The 24295-nt window shown below is 39.4% G+C and overlaps 1 protein-coding gene across 2 annotated transcripts in view; it reads right to left on the reverse strand.

The window, feature by feature from the left end:
* MTHFD1 (methylenetetrahydrofolate dehydrogenase, cyclohydrolase and formyltetrahydrofolate synthetase 1) overlaps positions 1 to 21377 on the reverse strand; it is a 72370-nt gene extending 50993 nt beyond the window's left edge. Inside the window, exons 1-8 of one of the 2 annotated variants that reach the window (XM_087727361.1) lie at positions 21210 to 21377; positions 9919 to 10003; positions 7225 to 7284; positions 6199 to 6252; positions 4457 to 4593; positions 3089 to 3189; positions 2431 to 2567; positions 1062 to 1173 (exon numbers count right to left, since the gene is read on the reverse strand). In XM_087727361.1, the coding sequence (XP_087583487.1) occupies positions 1062 to 1173; positions 2431 to 2567; positions 3089 to 3189; positions 4457 to 4593; positions 6199 to 6252; positions 7225 to 7284; positions 9919 to 10003; positions 21210 to 21250 (727 nt within the window). In that variant the 5' untranslated portion in view covers positions 21251 to 21377. The remainder of the gene's footprint in view (positions 1 to 1061; positions 1174 to 2430; positions 2568 to 3088; positions 3190 to 4456; positions 4594 to 6198; positions 6253 to 7224; positions 7285 to 9918; positions 10004 to 21209) is intronic. The other variant, XM_087727356.1, reaches the window with a different exon arrangement.
* Between the last annotated feature and the right edge of the window lie 2918 nt (positions 21378 to 24295).

Raw genomic sequence — 24295 nt, forward strand, 5'->3', positions numbered from 1 at the left:
CTATGCCTGACCTAGTATTTCTATATTTGACTGTGAGACAACAAATTGAACTCTACAGGGATATTTATTAGGACAAATTGCCAATATAACAATCTCTACCTCTAAGAGATCAAATGGCTATATACTTAAACACCACTATTTTCAGGTTCCTGCAGCATAATTTTATTTTATTTCCTCTTCTTCACTTCCTAAACCCTAATCTCCCCATTCTACCTCCCCCTCCCCAAGACTTCAGAGATAGTGAGATCTACTTCCAAATTACCATATTTTTGGGAGTATAAGATACACCTTTTTTCACACACACCAGAGGGTGAAAATTTGGGTGCATCTTATACACTGTATGTAACCCCACCCACCCATCATCCCCCACCCTTTGGCTTCTGCCTCCCAGCAATTTACCTCCTTGCAGCAAACAGGGGCTGCAACAAACTATAGTAATCCCTGCAGCCTGAAACCCCTGATGATCTGGAGAAATTGAAAGTGAAACTTGCTGTTTGCTCCATATAGCAAATTACTGGGAGGCAGATTTTTTTTTCTTGTGCTAATCAGGCTGTTTGCTGCAAGGAGGTAAATCAATAATTATAAATGCCTATAGAATGTTCAAATTAGTAGACTTGTTTTTTAAACACTGCTTTATTATTGTTCTAGACAGCTTAACAAAATGAAGAAGCTTTTTAAAATAAATGCTTGATCTGAAGAGGCCCAGTGCTATTGTATCTTTTTTTAAATAGCAGAGAATAACTATACTTCCAGAAAGCACATCAATTTTAACAGCATTTGTACAAGTATAGTCTGAAATATAACACTACAAACAGTGTATATTGTCTGTACTGTTTGCTGTTTGTTGCAAGGAGGCAAATTGCTGGGAGGCAGATATCCCTTGTTTTCCTCCCCAAAAGCTGGGTGCGTCTTATACTTCAGAGCATCTTATACTCTGAAAAATGCTGTAAGATCTGTAATTACCTGACTGAACCACTAATGAATGTAATCATTTTCTCCTACCTCTATGCTAATTAACATATGTTTACTAACAGTTTTTCAAAGTCATTTTTCAATGTTACCTGGAATGTGATTGATTCCACAGTCGATCACTACTGAACCTGGCTTGATCCATTCACCTTTTACCATCTCAGCTTTGCCAGCTGCAACTACCAGGATATCTGCTTTACTGACCTGCAAGCACAATTTGTATTAACCTACTTTCATGAAGAAACTTTGATCATTAAATTTGTTCTCTTTCTTTCCTGCTGTGCCTTCCCCTCTTTAAAGTGATTTATCTATTTAACAATGTCTTATAATATGAATATAAATCCTTTTAGTTAATTAAAATAGGAATGTGTGTGTGTGTGCATGTGCGTGCATGCATGTATTTGTGTTGAGCAACATGTGGCTTCCTTCTCAGACATAAACATCAATACAGGAATCGTTTCCCCAACATTTTGCAATTATCAGATATTCCACCTATCAGCAAAAGTTCATCTTTTTAGAACACACATGCAAATCAACAAGAGCATTCCCTCCCTGTCTAAAAAAAGTATAGTATAGCAGGGAAAATCCTTGAATATTGTTTTTGACAGGCTATCTTCCCATAAGATTTTTTTGTTTGAAATGTCAGAAATGTTCATTTGTACATTTTGAGTTATTATTCTCACTTTAACAGATGCAAATAAATGAGTGAGATGGGCAAATTTTCATTTTTTATTTAGTTGCATACTAATTCTGCACACTAATAGTTGCCCAATAATTGTTCACACATAGATATTCTCCTAATAAAGCCAAAAGCTCACTTTTACTTTCTTAAATATTCAGGTTTGAGGTTTATTAACATTTTGGATTGACCGAGATCTCTATAGTTGTTCAATAATACAATTAATCCTCCAAAATACAACTTGCCTAATAATTGTACACACAGTGTACATGTCCCCCCCACCCCAAATTCTGTACTTCTTTGACTAGAGATCTTAATAATTGTTCGTGCAAAACTGGCTTCTTGTGAATCTGCACAGACCAATATACAACATGGCCGTATTTGTTTTTGCAGACTTTTCTTCCTGTTTCTATGTTGAGCTGGAAAATCACTATCCAAATATAAAGCACTGGTAGTTTTGATCAAGTGCCTACTTTAACATAGACTTTAAAGAAGGAATCCTATACTGCAAATTGAGGTCTGCTACTTCCCAGTATTCTTTCCAAGAGGAAATTACAGATTTTCCTGGGATTTTTCATATAGAGGCATATACTTTAGTATGGAATTACATTTACTTCCCATGATCGCCTGTCCTATTAAGAAATCCTGTGCATTTGCTGAACTATAACCATCCGGAAAGAGGATCCTGATGGGGAGAGAAGATTGATGCATTCCCTGGCAGAACACAAACTTTGCATAGGCTAAATCCCAGAATCATTATAGCCGCAGTTTTCCTGCCTTACTTCATCAGCCAGTGATGCAGTCTTGGAATGGCAAGTGGTCACAGTTGCATGGTTCCAAAGCAGCAAGTCATGCATAGGAGCCCCAACGATCTTACTGCGCCCAATCACTACTGCTTTTTTGCCTGCTACTTGAACACCTGAAATGCAGAACCCAAAATTTGCATTCACATCACAAAAGCTGTCCTCTGTTCAGCCTACAATGGCTTACAAAAAATAACCCCCAAGCCCCCGAATCATGCTTTTATTAAGGCTTGTATATGTTAAGCTCCATGCAGTTGGGCAAGATCAAAGAAACAAGAACTACAGAGATTTCACTAAGGTCTCTTTGATGTAAATTCAGAACCTTGAAAAGTGCAGTAGAGTTTTTCCAGCCCCATTTATATGAATTAATTAAGGCAGAGTGTCTTTGAATGTTCTGACATACTTCTTCCAACATTTTATTTAATTTTCACATTTCTGAACTGCCTATCCCATTTAAAGAGGGAATATTTCTCTTCACTAGAGCTAAGTTGCCATTTATGATAAGGCATCAAGTGAGTTGCCACTCAAGTGTTTATGTCTGTGTTTCGTTTTATTCCTTTTCCACCCATAATCACTCATGGTACCTAAAGCGTATCCCTGTCTCTTGTGAATCAAGACCCCTCCTTTCCTTGCTCACCTGTTTGCCTGATAAGTTCCATGCATCCTTTGGGTGTGCAAGGAATGAAGCAGTTGCTGAGGTCCCCACGTGACAGCTTCCCTGCATTTATACTGCTCAAGCTAAAGAGGGAAAAAGCAAAACAGCAGTCCTTGAAATTTTATCTTTCCGTCTAAACTTTTGTAGATGGCTCTGAATTTTTTATGCCTATCTAAACTTTTGTAGGGGAGGAACTACAAGAAACCTTGTGGATTACAGGTAGTCCTTGACTTACAATAGTTCGCTTAGTTCAAGTTACAACAGCACTGAAAAGGATGACTTTTGACCATTTTTCACCTTGTGGATTACAGGTAGTCCTTGACTTACAATAGTTCGCTTAGTTCAAGTTACAACAGCACTGAAAAGGATGACTTTTGACCATTTTTCACACTTTGCGGCATTACCATGGCTCCCATGATCAAAATTCAGACACTTGGCAACTGACTTGTATTTATAATGGTTGCAGTGTCTTGGAGTTATAGGTCATATGACCTTCTGGCAAGCAAAATCAATGGGGAAGCCAAATTCACTTAAAAATCATGTTACTAACTTAACAACTGCAATGATTCACTTAACAAAAGGGGCAAGAAAGGTCGTAAAATGGGGCAAAACTCACTTAACAAGTGTCTCACTTAGCAACAGAAATTGTGGGCGCAATTGTGATTGTAAGTCAAGGACTTCCTATACTAAATGCTCATATCACTGAATTAGATAGACTGATAGTCTAACTTACTTTAATGTAACTTTTTTGGCTCTGTGTTCATAACAAAATATGGTGATTAATAAAAAAAATCTATCTCCATTGCAATTTAATAACAGCCAGTTTGCCATAATGATTAAGGTACCAGGCTAGAAACTAGGTGAGATATTTCTAGTCCCATCTTAGGACAAAGTCACAAAGCCAATCATTCTCTTTCAGCTCAAGGAAGAAGGCAATGGCAAACAGAAGTTATTAAAGCTTAACTTTTGGTGATCTTATGCCTGAATATTTACTTATACTAGGGAAGTTTTCTTCCTTTGAGAATAAAAGCAAAATGGAAACCTAACACATATACTAGCGAACGGACACTTTTAAAAGCAGCCACTTCTAAAGACAATTATTTTGCTTTTCTTTAGGATAATGTTTTCCCAACTTGACCACTTTAAGATGTGAGGACTTCAACTCCCAGAATTTCCCAGCTGGCATTTCATGTTGAAGTCCACATATCTTAAAGTTGCCAAGTTTGAAAAATCACTGCTTTCATGTATTCCTTGCCCAACTTGTTCTCCAGATGCTTTGGGATTATAACTCTCAACAAGAGAGTTTTATCCCCAAGTAAATTAACATGCTTTTTTTTTAAACAATCATACCCATCGACGTCTTTCTCGGGTGCCACAGCATTGGTTATTTTCTCTGTGTTGATGGGCTTATTTGTATCCAGAGGCAATTGCACTATAAACCCATGGATGGCAGGGTCTTCATTCAAATTGTTAATGCATTTGAGCACCTGCAAGTTAATAGGAATGGTGAAAAGATGGGAAACAAGCCAGTTCAGAGGCAATGTTGATAAACCACAGAAGAGGTTTCCTGATTTCTTCAATCACTCCTGCTGCCAGGAGGCGTCAAGCATGAGTGATTGGGTAAGGGGCACAGAAATACTTACCAGCTCTAACAAACTGGAATTATTTTCAACATTACCTCATAATTATGAATGTATCCAAATGCAGCGTTAGGGCTAATTATACAACCTGCTAAACCAGGGGTGTCAAACTCAAGGCCCGGGGGCCTGATCCGGCCTGTGGGATGCTTAGATCTGGCCTGCAGGGCCACCCTAGAAATAGCAAAGGACTGGCCCGTGGTGCCTCTGCCAGTGAAAATGGAGCATGTGGTCCTCCCAGGCTCTGTTTTTGGCTGCGATGGCCTCCTGCCACTCTCTGCCAGTGAAAATGGCAGGGGGCCATCGTGGCTGAAAGTAGAGATCAGAAGGTCATTTTTGCTGGCAGACGGTCCATGACAGACACCCCCAACACAAGTGACATCAAACTGGCCATGCTACTCTGGCCCCCGAGGTCAAACACAACCCTGATGAGGCCCACAATAAAATCGAGTTTGACACCTATGTGCTAAACCATGGGTGTCCAAACTTTTGCCTTGCCTGGGCTACATTAAATGAAGAGGAATTGCTTGGGCCTCTTATAAAATATATAATATACCATAGTTAATGTATATAAATCACATAATGTTAAACATTTACAATTTTGTGGGGCCAGATTACTAGCTGTCCAGGGTCACAGGCATCCTGTGGATCATGGGTTGGATGTGCTTGCACTAAACCAAAGTCAAACAAAAACTTAGAATAGAATAGAATTCTTTATTGGCCAAGTGTGATTGGACACACAAGGAATTTGTCTTTGGTGCAACTTAGTAGGTTATGTCAACCCAGCTACGGTTTTTAAACATTTCATAGGTTATAATAATGATCCCAACCTTCCCAGCTCACATTTGGAATCTCTTGAAATATGGTTGTTATGGAGAGCAGAATTATTAATGAGATTATAAATGAATTATTCCTTGCCACCAGCTTTTGCCTATTAAGTATTCTCTGTCATTTAAGTTTATCATTGCTTTTTTTTTCTTTCCCTAAAACAGTAAGTATACTTCTGAACAATATCCAGACTTGTAGCCATCCACCTAATGATAATCCTGGAATCTATTAGAGTTTCTTTAGGTTGGTATTGTATCTTTTCATGTATTATTTTTAACTAACTGAACCATTTAAAAACAAAGCAGCACACATAAGCTTTATGATTGAGTTCATGTCCACAGTAGCCAACCATGGTTTATTCAAGAGTACATAAATAGAAAACCATGATTTGACATGACATGCTATTTTTAGTCATTGTTTCTGCCTGGTAATTTTTTTAAGACATTCCCAAATTAAAAAATGTTAAATTATAGACACCGAAGGTAGCTAATGTTAGAAAGAAAGCAATCATTTCAATAGTGGTTCAGGATACCGATTTCCAAGGGGCAACAGAAGACATAATATCAGGTGAGGCTGATCTGATCACATACAGCTGATGCAGACATGTCTTAAAATGAACTGGATTACCTCAGCTTCTGTAGCAGTGCCTGGCAGCTTGATGTGATTGGCATTGATCCCGATCTGAGAAAACAAAATTCCAAATGAATGACAGAGTTTATGAACTGAGACACGGCCAGAGGAAGGTTAAACAGTCTCATTTTGCAAGCTTTATAACATTCCTTAGGCAGAGTTCAAGAAAGGTATATTATGTTCATTGGCAAAGCCAGGAAAATGTATTCCTAGGTTGTCTAGGCGACCAGGCAACTTTCTTGACACACTGCAAAGCAAGAGTTTCATCATCTGTCACCGCAGTACAGTGTGGGGAAAATAAGAACTAATCATGTGTTCAATTCTGGTCTTGAAACAGAAATAAAAACACGTTTTTATATTTATATGTATATAGATATCTACCTGTATATGTATGTGTACTTCTTTCCTGTAGCTTTAATTAAGCATTTGCCCCTGTGCAAATTGGCAAATTATTCTTGGTTACCATAACAGTCCTCCATAACATACACCTATCCTAACTTTGTACAGCTGAAGAAGACAATTGTTGCAACGTCTTTCCACCAGAAGGGAAGAACTTGCAGAGTTTCTACTACTACAGGAACAATTTCCCATCTCCTTGGTAATGATTATAATTTTATATGTACCATCTATCTAAATTCACATCACATTTTCCTTCTTTCCATAAGCTGCCCTTTTTAGTCTTCAAACCCGTAATTTTTTTCTTCTTTTTTCAGCAAAAGAGGTTTCCAGTCACTAATAAATGTAGTTATTGCTCTTTCGCTAATCAAATAATGCTGCCATCTCTGCTAGTTTTGTCATCTTCACCAACCATTCCTCCATTGTGGGTAGCAGCAATCAGATATAAAACTAATCTTCCACTACTCTTTTGTAATTGAGTATCCATTAATCCTAACAAGAAAAGTTATGGTTACCATTACACTTCACAATTGGAAACTATGTATCGCAACTTCTCTACTTGAAGTTAAGTTCACAGATAGGAACAAAATGTTTCATTGAATCTAATGCTATGAAAAGCAGAATTACCTCAGCGGCAGCCTTCAGCTTCATGCTAATGTAGAGATTTGAATCATCCCGGTCACCAACCTTTGGGGGAAATAAATCAGATTATTTTATAGGCCAGTGCTCCCCAACCCCTGGGCCGTGGCCACTACCAGGCTGTGGCCAGCCTGAACAGAATTGGGCCACATGATCGGCTGGCCAGTGTACGCCTGCAGCTCAATTTGCGTAAGCCAGTTCTCCCCCTCCCTTGCTGAGCCACCAAGCCTCAAAAGTTGGGGACCACTGTTATAGGCCTTTCATCCTTTTATGCATGCTATTGAAGACTAAATTTACAGAAAGCGTTTCAAAGTTGAAGGGTTCTGATCATGACGTTAAAATCTTTGGCACAATTCTAAGATATATTTCTTTATCCTAGATCATTTTTTTTTACTTTTCCAAGAAGTTGGATATTACCAAAACAGAACAAAATGATATTAATAATATGTTTTACTGCTCCGAAATACTTTTTCATCTTAGTCTGCTACTTTAGTGGTGGCTAGAAAACAATTTTATGTACAGTACAATGTAACGAATAACATGTGTTATTAACCTCATAAAAATGGTAATGTTTCTACCTAAGCAAATTTCTTGGTTATCTCTTTATTACATTTTTATTCTACCTTTAATACTTTATCAGCAACAAGGCAATGAGCATAGTTAATACTCCTTCTTCTCCCTATTTTTCACACAACAACCATCCTGTGAGGTGGGTTGGGTTGTGAGAGTGAGAGAAAGAGTGGTTCAATGTCACTCAGTTGTCTTCATGCCTAAAGTGGGACTAGAACTCACAATCTCCTGATTTATAAGCCAGTGCCTCAACCACTACACATATTGCCTAAAGCAGGAGTATCAAACTTGCATTGTCATGGCATCATCATGTGATATATTGTGTATCAGGGATCCAAGTAACACCCCTAATGAAAGAAGACTCCGAGGCGTGAGTTTCCGCAAAGTTTCATTTTATTAGAGGTGTCATATTGGCACATCTGGGAAAACCCGAATCTGAAAGTTTCCAGGTTTTCCCCGCCCAAAAGAAAGGTCAGGTTCCTGCCCAGCACCCACATGTCCATCACATGGCCCAATCAGGCCAAACCAAACAGGAAATGCCTCCCAATCACTTCATCAAAGGTGCACGGCCAGATGACCTTGACTTTCTGAGAAAGAATGTTATTATAGCTATATAATCACCCACACTCTGTATAATCCCCCCTCCCATTTTCCCACAGTAGAAAATGTGGCAGGCCTGAAGCCCCAAAGATAAAAGATGGCTTCCAGGTCTGACATTGTGACTTTTTCCCCTTTGCTAAACCGGGTGTGGGTGTGGGTGTGGCCAGTGTGTGACGCATCCAGCCTGAAGGCCACAAATTTGACAGCCCTGGCATAAAGTTTTCTCTCAATCTGATTCAATATGTAAAATTATATTTTCACTGCGGCACTAGCTCAACTGGGATCTTGTATCTGCCTCTGAAGATACAGACTTCGTTCTTTCTTACATAATTCCTCCCAGTCAACAGAGGAGATTTTTAGTATGCTTAGCTGGAATCTGGCAGACTTTAAAACCTTCACTCTAAATATGAATATATTCATATTTAATCTGCCTTTTCTGCTAATATGAAATTTTACAAGTGTGCTAGTAATGTATAACACAATGTCTTCCTCAAACTAAGCTCACTCTGACTTTACAGACACATCCAAGTAACAAAAATACAAGATAAAAGAAACAGAAATAAAATGTTTGGCATCATGAAAGGCTTTTTGGATACTTTCTCCTGTTTTAAACTGCATCTAAAATTCAAGAGATGGCACTAAGGGAGTGCACAGCATTGAATTCAAAGGGGGAAAAGGCACTTTGGAGCATTCACGTAGCATATCTTGGCAACTTTTAAAATAGATGCAGCTTTTACTGGAATCATGTCGGTGTTTTTGTGGCTACAGTATAATCCCAGCAGTTCAAGGAGTTGCTGCCAGATGCTACATGAGAACCCCTGCATGCTCTGCAGTATCTTTTTCTCCTTTGAATTCAGTTTGTGTACTTCCAGAAAAATTGTCTCTCTGGATGCAGCTGCCATTCCTTATAAAGTTTTCACTGTTCACATACATGTTAAATTGTGTTGTCAACAATTTGCTGTTATGTTGACCCTTCACAGAACAAAAAAGATTATTGACTGTAAGGACTATGGAAATGAATGAGACAGCCCCAACTAAGGTGCTATAAAACAACAATGCACCAAAACTATTACAGATAGTCCTCGATTTATCCATGAACTATTCATTTAGTGTCCAGGTTACAATCAAGAAAAGCAACTTATATTTGGTCCTCACAGTTATGATTGTTGCATCATCACATAATCAAAATTCAGGTGCTTGGCATGTATTTACAATTGTTCAAGTGTCCTGGGTTCACTGGATTGGCATTTGTGACTTTCCTAGCCAGGTTTTGGCAAACGAAGTCTAAGGGGGAAAGCAGACTTACTAGCAACCATGTGGTTTGCTTAACAACCCTAGTGATCTGCTTAACAACTCCAACATAAAGATTGCAATATTGGGTGTGACTCACTTACCACCGCACTTAGGGGAAGAGGTTCCATTGCCAATTGTGGTCATAAGTCAAAGACTACCTGTATATGTTTGGCTTGACTCTACAGTTTGACAATATGTATATATATATATAGTCCTTACCTGCAGAATAGCAAGGCCTGGCCTGAAACCAGGAGCTTTTGCTTTCATTTCTGCAACTTGGTTCTTCAGTCGTTCCCTTACTTGGCTAGAAAGAACAGGTGGGAAAGAGAAAGTAAACATTAACAATTAATAGTAGATTAATTGGAAGTGGGATCTAGTTCCAAAGATAACCCCAAGATTTAAATTTGCACCATTTAGTTTTCCCGTTTTTAATCCCCAATTCCACAAATGTGGAAGACTGTGCTGCTGACCAAAGAAAGGAGAAGAAATCCATCAATTAGTAAAGATGATTGAACAACTTTCTTTTCTTTGCTCATAAAATGTCATGAAATGCCACTCATCAATGGTGTGAGTCAACAGTGCAGTTGTGAAGGTATGCAGTTGCCTAAAATGAGGTGAAGTCTAACAAGGAAAATTATTAAAGGCAGTTTTTAAAACTGATGTGTTTAGTGGCCAACTGACAAATGTATCAATAAAGGAGAATATTTGTAGCTCAGGGTTGAAATGAGGATGTTTCATTACCCAATGTGGGTAATGTAGGTAATATCATCATTGCTAGTAAGGAGTGGGGTTTGTCAAGAGAGACAATTAACAAGCCAAAAAGGGAACACAACCTCCCCATCTACAATCAGCACCCAGATGAGCATAGATCAACTTCAGGATTAACATCAATCAAGTAAACAATACCCCAATCAAGGAACTGCCAAACAAGTCAACAGCAAACAACAGCAAAAAGAATCTTTAAGACCACCCCCACCAACTCTGCCAGACAAGCCAGTAGACTATAAACTGAGAGCAAACCCCACTCCTTACTAGCACTGATGATGTTACCTAGTTTGGCTAATGAAACATCTGCAAGGAAAAAAACCAAGCTCAGAGAGCACCAAGGACCCTTCATGAACAATGTATGAACTGGATCTGAGACAGTTTCACAAGAAACATCAACAAAATATTACTGTCACTATTTATGATTGCAATATATGTCTCTTGATTTTACAAAATTACATATTATCCTATGGGGAAAATAACAGAATAACAGAGTTGGAAGAGACCTTGGAGGTCTTCTAGTCCAACCCCTGATTAGGCAGGAAACCCTGCAGCACTTCAGACAAATGGATATTCAACACCTTCTTAAAGACTTCCAATGTTGGAGCATTCACAACTTCTGGAGGCAAGCTGTTCCACTGATTAATTGTTTTAAAGGTCAGGAAATTTCTTCTTAATTCTAAGTTGCTTTTCTCCTTGATTACTTCCCACCCATTGCTTCTTGTTCTGCCCTCAGTTTGCTTTGGAGAATAGCTTGACTATATCTTCTCTGAGATATTGGAACACTGCTATCATGCTATCTCCTCTAGTTCTTCTTTTCATTAAACTAGACATACCCAGTTCCTTCAGCCATTCTTCATAAGTTTTAGTCTCCAGTCCCCTAATCATCTTTGTTGTTCTTGTCTGCACTCTTTCTAGAATCTCCACCTTTTTTACATCGTGGCGCCCAAAACTGGATGCAGTATTCCAAATGTGGCCTTACCGAGGCATTATAAAGTGGTATTAGCACTTCACGTGATCTTGATTCTATCCCTCTGTTTATGCAGCCTAGAACTGTGTTGGCTTTTTTGGCAGCTGCTGCACACTGCTGGCTCATATTTAAATGGTTGTCCACTAGGACTCCAAGATCCCTTTCACAGTTACTACTGTTGAGCAAGGTACCACCTATACTGTACCTTTGCATTTCGTTTTTCTTGTCTAAATGTAGAGCCTTACTTTTTTCACCATTGAATTTCATTTTGTTATATAGTGCCCAATATTCAAGTCTCTCTGCCATGTTATGCCTATCTTCCGGAGTATTGGCTATTCCTGCTGGCTTGGTATCATCTGCAAATGAGTTCCCCATCTATCCCTAAAACAGAGCCTTGGGGTACTCCACTGCATACTTCCCTCCATGTACGATAGATGCAGTTCCATTGAGGACTACACAATGAGTGCAGTTCCATTGAGGAATACGCATTGAGTGTGGTTGGTCAGCCAGTTACGAATCCATTTGGACCCACATTTTCCTATTTTATCTAGTAGTAGGTTATGGTCTACTTTATCAAATGCCTTACTGAAGTCCAAGTAAATTATATTGATAACATTCCTCTGGTCCACTAATTTTGTCACTTTGTAATGCAATGCAATAAGAGGTAACTGACAGACCCAAATGAGTTTTAAACTTTTAACAACAACTGGGGTTTGAGTCTCTGCCTTACAGGACTGGTTTCACACGCCAACCATCAATATTTTTCTTGTACAAAACATTATGCAACAGTATTTCTTACGTTTAATTATTAGGTGGAAATATTTAGTTTAGAGCAGGGGTGGGCAATTGATTTTCCCATGAAAAACTGGGATTGTTGTAGAGGGTCAAACCTATATGCTGAACTTAATTCTGCTCAATATTAATTTTATTGCTTTATAAAAAATTGCAAACTATATGGTTTTTATTACCTGCTACTGGTAAGAATAAATGTTATATCTTATTCTAATTTCTGATTGCCCTGATTGCACAGGGACAGCCAAAGGGCCAGGCAGCCAAAGGGCCAGGGGCTGTAAAATGCCCAGGTCTGGTTTAGAGAAAAGTCAAATTGAAGAAGAAAATGAAACTGACAAACCAGTTGCTACTATACATCATTTACTCCCATACACTCTACTCCAGTAAAATTAACACCTTTCAGTGCCACCTGGTGAACCCAGAGTGCAACTGCAAATAACATTTTTTTCCCCTTAACTTTCTTTGAAAGACCAGTAGAACTTAATAAATTACCTGCTACAGACATTAAGCCAGGTTCTGCTTAACCATTATTTTTCCCTGAGCTAGAATTGGCTGAGTTTATTTGTGATGCAAAATCATAAACCATGTTTTGCAAAATACAAATCTAATATCTAATATCAACCCTCTCCCCAAACCACTTTGTATACAACAAAAGAAACAAGTTACTGTTTAATTAAATAGCTGTCAAGGTGTGAGAAAGCAGCTTTCCAAATATCATAAAATGTTACTAGCAGGGATTCGGAAAAGAGGTCTGAGATGTTTGATGCTGCTTAAACAAGGCCTATGTCAGAGTTCACCCAAGTACAATGATAAGTCAACTCTGCATTCGTAAAGTTGCATCCTGCACTCAAAAGCAGAAATTTCAGAGACTTGACATACTAAAGGAAGCTGTGTAATTAGTCCCAAAAGAAATCATGTTTATACATAGATTTGCCTGCTCAAGAACACAAAAATTAAACCCAATATGGACGATTGGCTTGAACTCCTTATACTTTTCCTCTTCATCCTTTGGAGTCAATGGACTTTTGGCCATTCTTTTCTCAGCTTTGAGAGTGAGAAGCAGCAGTTCAGAGCTCACACAGTAGATCTCTTTGAGTCTTGATCTTTCCACATGATACTCTTTTAGTGATTTTTTTTTCTATTAGCTAAATTTTCCTCACTTTTTCCTGGAAGTATTTGATTTCTAGTTATCTTTGTCTTACTGTGGTATTTTCTTACTTTTCACTGTTGAAACTAAAAATTAAGTGTGTGTACACGTGTACACACACACACACAGAGGGAGAGGGAGGGAGGGAGGGAGGGAGAGAGAGAGAGAGAGAGAGAGAGAGAGAATCAACTGACAAGAGGGAGTGATTTTGGATGAATCAAAAGAAGGTATTTTACCCATGATCTCCTTAAACATTTCCTAATATTACAAATACTTGTTTTTCAAGGTAACATTTGAGATAGCCCTGTAAGAAATTAACATCTCTGTTGGCTTTAATTTCACAATATTTAGTTTATTGATTATGTGTCATCAAACCAGTTTCAACTCTTACTGACCAAATAGATTTAGTAATTTCCACTGGATAAAAGAGCTAAGTAGCATGGACATCTGTTTTATCAGTTAATATTTCACCAAATCCCACTCCACGAATTCCATCACATCCATTTCAGCTTGCTAAGAGCTAATTCCCAGCTACTTCTAATATTGGTAGTCCACAACTCACAACTGTTCATTTAGTGATTGTTGAAAGCTACACAGCACTGAGAAAAGTGACTTATGACCATTTTTCACACCTACGACCATTGCAGGATCCCCATGATCACGTGATCAAAGTTTGAATGTTTGGCAACTGGTTCATATTTACAACAGTTGTGGTGTCCCAGAGTCACATGATCACCTTTTGCGACCTTCTAACAAGCAAAGTCAATGGGGAGGCCAGATTCACTTAACAAACACGTTACTCACAACTGCAGTGATTCATTTAACAGCCATGGCAAGAAAGGTGGTAAAGTGGGGCAAAACTCACTTAACAAATGTCTTGTCAGCAGAAAGTTTGGGCTTCATTGTGGTCGAGGATCATAAAATAGGTTTTGTTACCCAAATGTTTTTTCCCCTCATATGTACTAAATAGCAACATTTCTGTTACTGCCTTCTGCTTCATAAATGTAAAGAGATTTTAAAATGAAGTCCTAAGGGCCTGATGAAATTAATTTGCCAATCAAGCAAATTAATTTAACATCCCTAATTTATGTTCCCAAATGAACAAAAAGGGAAAGGGTATGAGATTTTCGCCACAGAATCCCTGTAAGTGGCAAATAAAAAACTGTTTAGTTATTTAAATATGTAGACTTCAGTTTAAGAAGTCCAGATTCACAATGAAATAAATGTAGTTAATGCCATTTTGCCCAATGGGTTTATTACATCTTAAAACTCCTAATTTAAATAATTTATTACACTGCAATTATTATTCTTTTCTTCTTATAAGAATATTAACGAGTTCAGTGATGGGATTCACACACCACAGTAAGCCACAATAGGTTAGTTTAATTTCAGTTTAGCAAATTGTTTGAACATAGCCAATATGATTGATGAAGAGGGGACCCCAAAACTTTCTGACCACTGGACACTTTTAGAATTTTGAATTCTCTTCCAAATAATTGCTGAGCATCTTTCATGGTTTTCCTGAGGCATCTAAGAAGTTAAAAATGAGAAATTAACAATTCTAGCTGCCATTCTCTCCAGTTCTCCTCTTTTAGGACAATCCCTCCTGATTCTGCTTACCTTTGTTCTTTTCCTGGGCAGATAGGCTCCCATCCAAACTAAGCAATGCTTACAAGCCACTTATCATTTTCATGTTCTAAAAAACCCTATGGTGCCCATAAGAGATCTTGAAAATAGAGGTTGGCTGGCACTAATAGTGCCAGATTCCCTCCCTAACGTAAAAAGGAAAGAAAGAAAAACTAACTGGGATAAGGAGCCTGGTGGGCACGGGGCTTAGGTTACTATAGTATCTTGCAATCTATGTACTACTACTATTTCTTGTTTGATTGCAATCTTCAATTGGACACAATGGTGTATCACTGGGCAATAATTTTTGAATCAACATTCCTCAAATGGGGTAACTTACAGAAATGTGTCCCAAATTTGAGACCCACAGCAAATTTGGGGTTGCTTCAAGTATTGCCACATTGCTGCAATCACATGTTTGTGATTTCCAGCGCTTCCTGCCAGTTTCCTACAGCCAACATCATTGGAAAAGCTTTATTTAGGTAATGAAAAATCTCTCAAAGACCCAATACTCATTGCGTTGTGTAGTTTTCTATAATAAAGAGCATCATAGATATCTTTTTCTGTTAAAGTATGCCAGAATGTAGCCAAATGCGGCTTATTGAAAAACCAGTGGCTAAACAAATCATGATTTAGCACAATCTGTGACTTAAAATAATGCTGCTTGAAGATTGCCCAGTGAGTTCCGGGGCTGAGAAAGGATTTACTCTCCACTCATCCCAAGCCCAAGAACAAAGCAATCTACTATTCCACAATAGCTGAAATTTATTCTGTTTTTTCCAATATAGGTCGTGTTAAATGTTTGCAACAGCTTTCAATTCCAAAGGTCAGTAAGAGAGCAGATTCTGCTTCAAGTGCCAATTCAGCTAGAAAGGAAAATTCCACGCAACATGTAAAGAACAGAAAATTTCCCTTGAATTTCACAGATAGCCTAGTCATACATACTGTTAAGTGCTGTTTAATCAGTTGCATATGAGCCTTGTGAATTCTAAACTCGTGATATCCTACCACAAAAAATTTGGGAGGGATAGATATATCAGTATCTACAGCCCTCCCTTTATGAAATCTATCTGAAACATTCTCACACAGTAACTTTTCCAATTCTGTTGTTCTTCAACACCCTCTTGAGGTCTAAAAGAAGGAGAATATTTATTTTTATTCTCCAGCTTCCTCTTTTAGGTTCAACTCCCAAATCAACACAATTTGGAAACTTTAAAAATAGCTACTAAGTTGTAGCCTGGCAACATAGACAGTTCAGAAATGTTTGTCATAATAAAACAGCTTCTCTTTGGGGTGCAACCAGTCATTTCTTGCAACAGACTAACACAGCTGCATTTCTTGGATTTGTCAATAATTTACTGGTCACTCTTTTCCCCCACAGTAGGGATGGGCCATATAAAGCCTCCAGAGATACCGAACATACTTTCATAAACTTCAGGCAACAGAACCAGTGAGTTAGAATGAAGAAGCTATAGTCCAACAGAGGAGCATATGTGATGTTTTCACCCTACAATTCCTATGACAAAAACAGCTGGATTTGATGCAACATCGAGCAATATTAAAGTTCTATTGATTATAGCAATAGCAGTTAGACTTATATACCGCTTCATAGGGCTTTCAGCCCTCTCTAAGCGGTTTACAGAGTCAGCAAATTGCCCCCAACAACAATCCGGGTCCTCATTTTACCCACCTCGGAAGGATGGAAGGCTGAGTCAACCCTGAGCCAGTGAGATTTGAACAGCCGAACTGCAGAACTGCAGTCAGCTGAAGTAGCCTGCAGTGCTGCATTTAACCACTGTGCCACCTCGGCTCTATATGTCTGATCTATGAAAGCCCATTCAAACAAATAAGGCAATAGACTAATGGTTTCCTATTAGTCAACTGATTATGGACTGATTTGGCCTAATCAAAATATTGCAAAGAATAGTTTAAGATTAGGGTTACCCCTGGTTTAGCACAATAGATGGACTCAATCTTATTTTCCAGTAATCTAATAATGGAAAACAATAGGAGTTCCTATAATTGATGCATTGTGGGAAACAGAATCCCAATTTATAGGATTGTGAGCATACCTGGAATGCTGAGAATATGTTATTTGCAACTTTACTGGAGTTACCCACTTTACTAGAAGGCAAAATGCACCATTTTTCAGTTTCTGAGAATGTTCTTTATTAGTCCAATTTATCTTTGTTTTTTCAATGAAAAGGCAAGCATGCTTCTACACAAAACACTGAACTGCATTGAACCCATCATCTTTTGTTTTCTAAGAAAATATCTGACAGTATGCATGTGGCTGGTGGGGCATCCAGTTTTGAATGAATTAATGAATCTACAAGGGAGCCAGGTAAGGAAAAGGAAAGATCATGGACTATGAATTATTTGTAAAAATAATGAAGGTAGAATATAAACAAACAAACAAATAAATAAGAGCAGCAAAGAGCATCATATTGGCATGTACACTGCCTTATAAAGGTAATTCCATTTTCAATTATACTGAAATGAGATAACTTTATAGATTTTTTACCAACTGTACAAAACTGTAGTCCTTATATGTCTTATGTAAGATAGGGAAAAAAAACGTGAAAACTCGGTAATCCTATCGGTAGTCAAAATCCAAGAAACCCTAAAGTAGCAGAGTTGGTTTTCTTAACACTATTTCTGGTTGTGTGCAGAAATTGTGCTGCATGAAATGATAAAGCTTCTCTTGATGTATTTCTAAGTGTGATTTATTTAAAACAAAACTGGGACCTTTGCCAACTAGACACCTATACAGATTTTAAAAGCAGAGATCTGAAATTTGCAATCTTTCTGATGTTGCTGGTCTAAATTCTCTTGGCCCAAGCCAACGCAGCCAATAGACCTGGGAGTTCAACATCACATAAAGAAGTAAAGATTCTCTACCTCTGCATTAAAAAAGTGAACGGATTTCAAAAGTCAGCAAACATTTTGTATCATATGTATAATTTCAAGATCAAGATATAAAATGTTAATCAATCACAGAACTCTGAGTTCATAAGCAATAAGGAAGGATAGCAAATCAAAGATACCCTTCAGAAAAAGACTCGATAGGTTCCGCCTTCCCACGGTTTCAAAACTTAGTCCAAAGCTGGATGGATGTTCCCTCAAAATGGCACCTATGAGAATGATAGCACATTTGATGACCTCTCTTGATGCGCATGATTACATGGCTATCTAGGAATTAAGCACCATCTATATAGGAATTGATCTGGGCTGGAAAAGCTTCCATTAGTCTTTTGAAAACAATAAAAAATGATGCACCTACTATGCGTAGCTTTATTTAGAAGTGTGCTATTAAGAAATTTTGAGAGAATGCAGAAACCATACTCTTAAAAGTCCAATTTGTTTATATACATATCTGAGAGCCAGTCTGCGTAGTGGGTAATTGAGGAAGGAAGCTGGATGAACTAGTTCTGCCTTAGTCATGAGGTCAGCTGGGTGACCTTGAGCCAGTCTCCTCTCTCAGCCCTAGGAAGGAGACAATGGCAAACTATTTCTGGAAGATCTTGCCAGGAACACTGCATGGACTTGTTCAGGCAGTCATCCAGGAATCGATACTGACTTAAAGGCACAAAAACAAAACAACCTGCATACATACAGCAGCATATATTCTACCAAATTAAAAAAAAACCTGTTCACATGCCCATTTGGTTTTTTTTGGCAAGCAGGAGAAGTTGCCATTATCTTCTTCCAGATGGTTTTTCAACTTCCAGTCCAGCCCATAGTCCTGGGATTTCCTGGTGCTCTCCTACCTAAATACTAACTTGTTTAGTGTAGTTTTTTTGAGCTCAAATAAAGTCTGCCCAGAATTGCTACCTACAATGTGGTATGTTCCTTTTGTTATTCAAAGATCAAGTATATCCCTGACATCCAACTTGGACAGCTGCAGCTTTCTTTTTTTAATGGACCTCTAGCAATTATAGTATGATAGGAAAGCATCAAAATTCTGTGAACCTGGCAGTTTAGCACCAGAGCAAAACCTATATGGGTTAACTCCTGCCAGAAGCTGCTTATGCAAGCAACCTCCCAACCGAATCCGTGTAATAGAACAAACTTGCACAATAATTAGATGTTCTCTTCCAAGGAACAGAGGAGGAGCACAATCACAATTTGGAATGAGAAAGTAGGCAATGCCTAACTGCCCAACCATTAAAGGCACAGGAACTGGTGAGAAAGAAAAAACAGGCCTGTTTCCATTACCTGGCAGGTCATCTGTCAGTTCATATCTCCTGTGCAAAACTTTCTAGATTTAGGGATAAGGTAATATTAAAAACTTGTGCTGTGATTTTCTATGAAACCCTTTCGCGCAACCAATCACAGTTGACAAGTCCCATCCTAGAAGAAACCCGCTCAGCTTCCAAACAGGAGGAAACAATTCTTCCAAGATGGCACCAACCACAAAGCACACACTTATACAAATTTAAAAAAAAACATGCTTACTTATTAGAACTCTTTAAGTTATATGCAAATCTAGGCATGATTTTTTACCAATTTTTCCTTTAATACCATGACACTTTCACTCCACCCCTTTCTTATTAGAGGTGGTGTGCCTTTAATACGAACTGGATGCAGTTTTCCCAAATACCAAGATTCAAGTGCCTGTTGAAATCTTGCCTCCCTTGCTGTGGTTAGGAGGTACAGTTCTACCCCCAGGAGAGACAGGAGTAGCAAATTAGCTACCTTGTAATTTTAATGCTGCTTCAGTTACCTTTCATTCTAGGGCATTTTTACAGAGGGGGAAAAAAAGGAGGAATCCTTACAGAAGAAATTAGAGGCCTGAAGGCTAAAACATATGAAGGGCGGTTGCAGGAACTGGGTATGTCCAGTTTAATGAAAAGAAGGACTAGGGGTGACATGATAGCAGTGCTCCAATATCTCAGGGATTGCCACAAAGAGGGTCAAGCTATTCTCCAAAGCACCCAAAGGCAGGACAAGGAGCAATGAGTGGAAACTAATCAAGGAGAGAAGCAACTTAGAACTAAGGAGAAATTTCCTGAGAGTTAGAACAATTAATCAGTAGAACAACTTGCCTCCAGAAGCTATGAATGCTCCAACACTGGAAGTTTTTAAGAAGATGTTGGACAACCATTTGTCTGAAGTGGTGTAGGGCTTCTTGCCTGAGCAAGAGGTTGGACTACTAGAAGACCTCCAAAGTCCCTACCAACTCTTTTATTCTATTCTAAGTCACTTGTATAATCAAAGTGGCATATTGTAATTTTGATAGACCATATACTAGAGTAATGCATGACCCCCTCTCCACACACACAATTTTATGAAATGGCAACATACATCATTAATCCAAAGCAGGCTAGGTTGATAGATCAACTTAAATGTGGTTGGCTAGTTTATGGTGCAATGATTTGTGAGAACACAGCCAACTATGTCAGCGTCCTCTAACAAATTTCATAGCTAGGTGGGTGCTGGAATGACATGACACCCACAAAATGTGGCTAGTTGAGTTAACTGTTCCATAGGGACAAATGTCTTAATGTGCCTTTGAGAAAGTCATCCACAAAATAATATTGCGAACAGATTTGTCTGTTGGATGAGCAAAACAGATAAAGCAGAGTTAATGCAAGTGCTGATCCCCACAGCCTCTTTTTGAGAAATATCTGCAGGCAATCTCATTGAATTCAATGGGATTTACCTCCAAGTAGAGATCAATATAAGAGCCAAGGTGGCGCAGTGGTTAAATGCAGCACTGCAGGCTACTTCAGCTGACTGCAGTTCTGCAGTTCAGCTGTTCAAATCTCACCGGCTCAGGGTTGACTCAGCCTTCCATCCTTCCGAGGTGGGTAAAATGAGGACCCGGATTGTTGTTGGGGGCAATATGCTGACTCTGTAAACCGCTTAGAGAGGGCTGAAAGCCCTATGAAGCGGTATATAAGCCTAACTGCTATTGCTATTGCTATTAATATAGGATCCACACCGCGTTAGACTGGACTGTAAGGTTAGGATTCTTAGGATTTATTTTATTGTTCTGATAAGCATGTTCTTCATCATACCTATGTACTAGATAACAGCCCAGGTATACCCCACGTGTCATGTTTACTGTGCTGCCGCCCTGCCGAATGTGGAAAGTCTCCCGCTGCCCCCCTTTCCTTTTTTTTTTTTTTGCAGAAAAAGATACACATATCAGCGTGAATCTCCATCCCCACAATCTTGTGCACCGAGGCGATGGAGGGAACTTACGCGGAAACGGTTTTCCCACTGATGATCTCCGCGGAAGGCATGGCGAGTCTCCTGATAACAGCAGGTCTTGCGCTCAAAGAGGCTCCGATGGTGTCAGGAAGGAGTTCAAAACCCCCCGGGACCCTCCTCCTTCCGCGTGCTACCCACGTGGCTACAAACTTTGCACTGCACTCCCGGGGCGCGACTTTCCCTCGGACAGCCAACCCGGGACGCTCTCCGCGGTCCCCCCCCCTCCCCGCCTTCCGCCAGGGGGAGGAGAAAGAGGAGGAGATGGACCCAGACTAGCAGGAACTCACTTCGCCGGCGCGCGCGCACACGAAGGTCCCGGTCCACCCCTTTCTACGAGCGATCCAGGAGGCGTCGTCCTCCCCCCAGTCGATTCCCGTCGCCTCCTGCTCCTCCTGAGTAGGTGGAGCGATCGTTCCCCTCGTGAAAAAGCGGGCTGAGGAAAAAGCCTAGGGAGGAGAAGCGGATTCTTCCTAGAAGAGTCTGTTTGTCTCTTGAGCCCCTTTTAACGTAGAAGTAAACGAGCTGGTTACAGATGTTTTGGGGGGGGGGCATCATTTGAAAGCGGCAGGCTTCAGTTCTTCGGGAGCAGATTGCATAAAATTTACCACTTGTGGGATCGGATTGCACAACTTGTTTTGAAGAAAAAGGACTTCAGAATTTCCCAGAATTCTGTCTGTCTGTCTATCTCTCTCCCCCACACTCTGTGTAGTGTGTCTGCTTGTGTCTGCCTGCGTAATCGTTATTTGAAAATACTAGGGAAAAGTTACTTTCACTTAAATAAAGCGTCCTTTGAGTTTAATTATTGATTTAATTACTGGTGATTGGTATGGATTTCTGTATATAACTTCCTTTGGCAATATCCCAGGAGGATGTACTGTAATGGCAAACATAGGCTTTGGTATTACAGTGCCTTTTGCTGTTACAGTACAGTATGTATTTTTAATTACCTAGTCTAGTTTACAGCTCTCTGATTTCCTAATGGTCTCCCATTTTAAGCAGTAAGAAAAGCCAGGACTTTATGCTCTAGTAGTGGATAAGTGTTTGGACCAGGACTGGGCATAACCAGATTTGAATGCACTTAACTAAGGAATTTCACTGGGTGATTCTGAACAAACACTCTCCACCTAACCTGTACCACAGGCAGCAGTATCAGTGGGGGTCAACTGAGCAAGATTGAAGCCCCCATTCTTTTCTTTAAGTGTGCAACATCACAAGTACAAAAGGAGCAAGTTTCCTTGATGGATGGTTGTCATGTTTTCTGTCTGACCCACACATCTCACCCTGCTGATGACCACTGGTCTTTTATGGGGATAAATGAAGAAAGAATAGAGCTCTGTGTAAATCACTTTCAGTTTCTTGAGACTAAGGATATTAATCAATTAAGCAGGTGGAACCCTATTCAGAGTTTCATGATAAGTCAGGGTCCCTTAGATAGGCTTTTTTTAAAGCAACTATTTGACATTTCTTCATGATACAAGCAAGAGGAAAGTGCTGGGCATGAATCAACACTTGATAATTTGATAATAGTATCCATGGCAGTTGTCAAGTCTATCTGCATTGTAGGGGGGAAAACTGCTCACAGCAGCATAATTTGATGATGGCTGTTAAGTTTCTTCCTAAAAGCAATCAGGCTGCAATAGATCTGGACACATACAGGTAGCCTTCATCATATGACTCCAATTGAGTCCAAATTCAGCTAAGCAAATTCAGTGAGTTTTGCTCCATTTATGACTGTTATTGCCACTGTTTTTAAGCAAATCACTGCAGTTGTTAAGTTAGTAACGGGGTTGTTAAGTGAATCTGGCTTCCTCACTGACTTTGCCTCTCAGAAGGTCACAAAATGTGATATATTACCCTAGGACCCTGCAACCATCATAATACATGCCAGTTGCCAAATATCCAAATGTTGATTATGTGACATGATGGGAATACTGCAACAATCATAAGTATGAGAAATGACCATAAATCACTTTTTTTCCAGTGCAGGAATAACTTCAAATGGTCACTAAACAAATGGTTTTAGGCTAAGGACTACCTCTACATCAGGGATGTCAAAGCCCTGCGGGCTGGATCTGGATCACAGGATGCTTAGCTATAGCCTGTTGTGCCAGGCCATCCTGGAAACATTAAAGGACTGGCCTGCAGTGCCTCTGCAAGTGCTCCATTTCACTGTCAGGAGGTTGCAGGAGGCCGTCCTGGCCAAAAATAGAACTCACAAGGGCCATGTGTGGCCTTCTTGAGCTCTGTTTTCGCTGGCAGAGGATTGCAGGAGGCCATCCCAGCTGAAAATGGAGATAGGGAGCCTCTCTTCACTGGCAGAGTATTCGGGCTGCCACAGGCACCCCTGAAATGAGTTATATCAACTTGGCCATGCGCAACCTGGCCATGTCCCCCGTAGTCGCCACTATCCCTGGCCCCCTGAAGTCAAACACAACCTTGATGTGGCCCTCAATGAAATCTGGTTTGACACCCTTGCTCTATATGTACCCTTGGCCTTTCAGTGGTTTCTATTGTCAATCCTTGATTGGACAATCTTATACATCCCCTGAATGTTTTGCCCCCATTTCTGTATTCTTATTTTCCTTGGTTGGGACTAATTAGTGGTTTGGGAGCTAGAAGCCTGTGTTTAAGAGGCTCCCAAATAGAAATGTAACAACTAAATCTTTTGCAGTGACAAAATACAAAATGGGGAAGGCTCCATCCTCGTTTAGTTTGATGCTGAAACTCCTTAAGTAGAACCTAATAAGACAGAGTTTGTAAAATGTTCTCTCTTCTGCAAACAAGTATTTTCAGAATTCTAATATTGAAAGTTAGAATCTTTAGGGATCTTCCACAAAACCATAATGACTCCACAGGAAGGCCTTTAAACAGGTTTTAATCGCATGTAAACATAAGTGAAGTTATTCTACCAAATGAGAATAACTTATTTGGAGGATGGCAGATCTGTACCTTGGATCTACCATTTGTTATTTAGGTTTTCACCTTTCTCTTTAGAAACACAGTTCCTAAATGGCATTTTGGATATTTCAACCAGTATTTGAGGGGGGAAATAATGAATCAAAATTCACTTGGTTGAT

Source organism: Thamnophis sirtalis, unplaced genomic scaffold (genome assembly GCF_051295495.1).
Source record: "Thamnophis sirtalis isolate CommonGarterSnake01/CBP01778 unplaced genomic scaffold, rThaSir2_p1.2 scaffold_1, whole genome shotgun sequence".
NCBI classification, from domain to species: domain Eukaryota; kingdom Metazoa; phylum Chordata; class Lepidosauria; order Squamata; family Natricidae; genus Thamnophis; species Thamnophis sirtalis.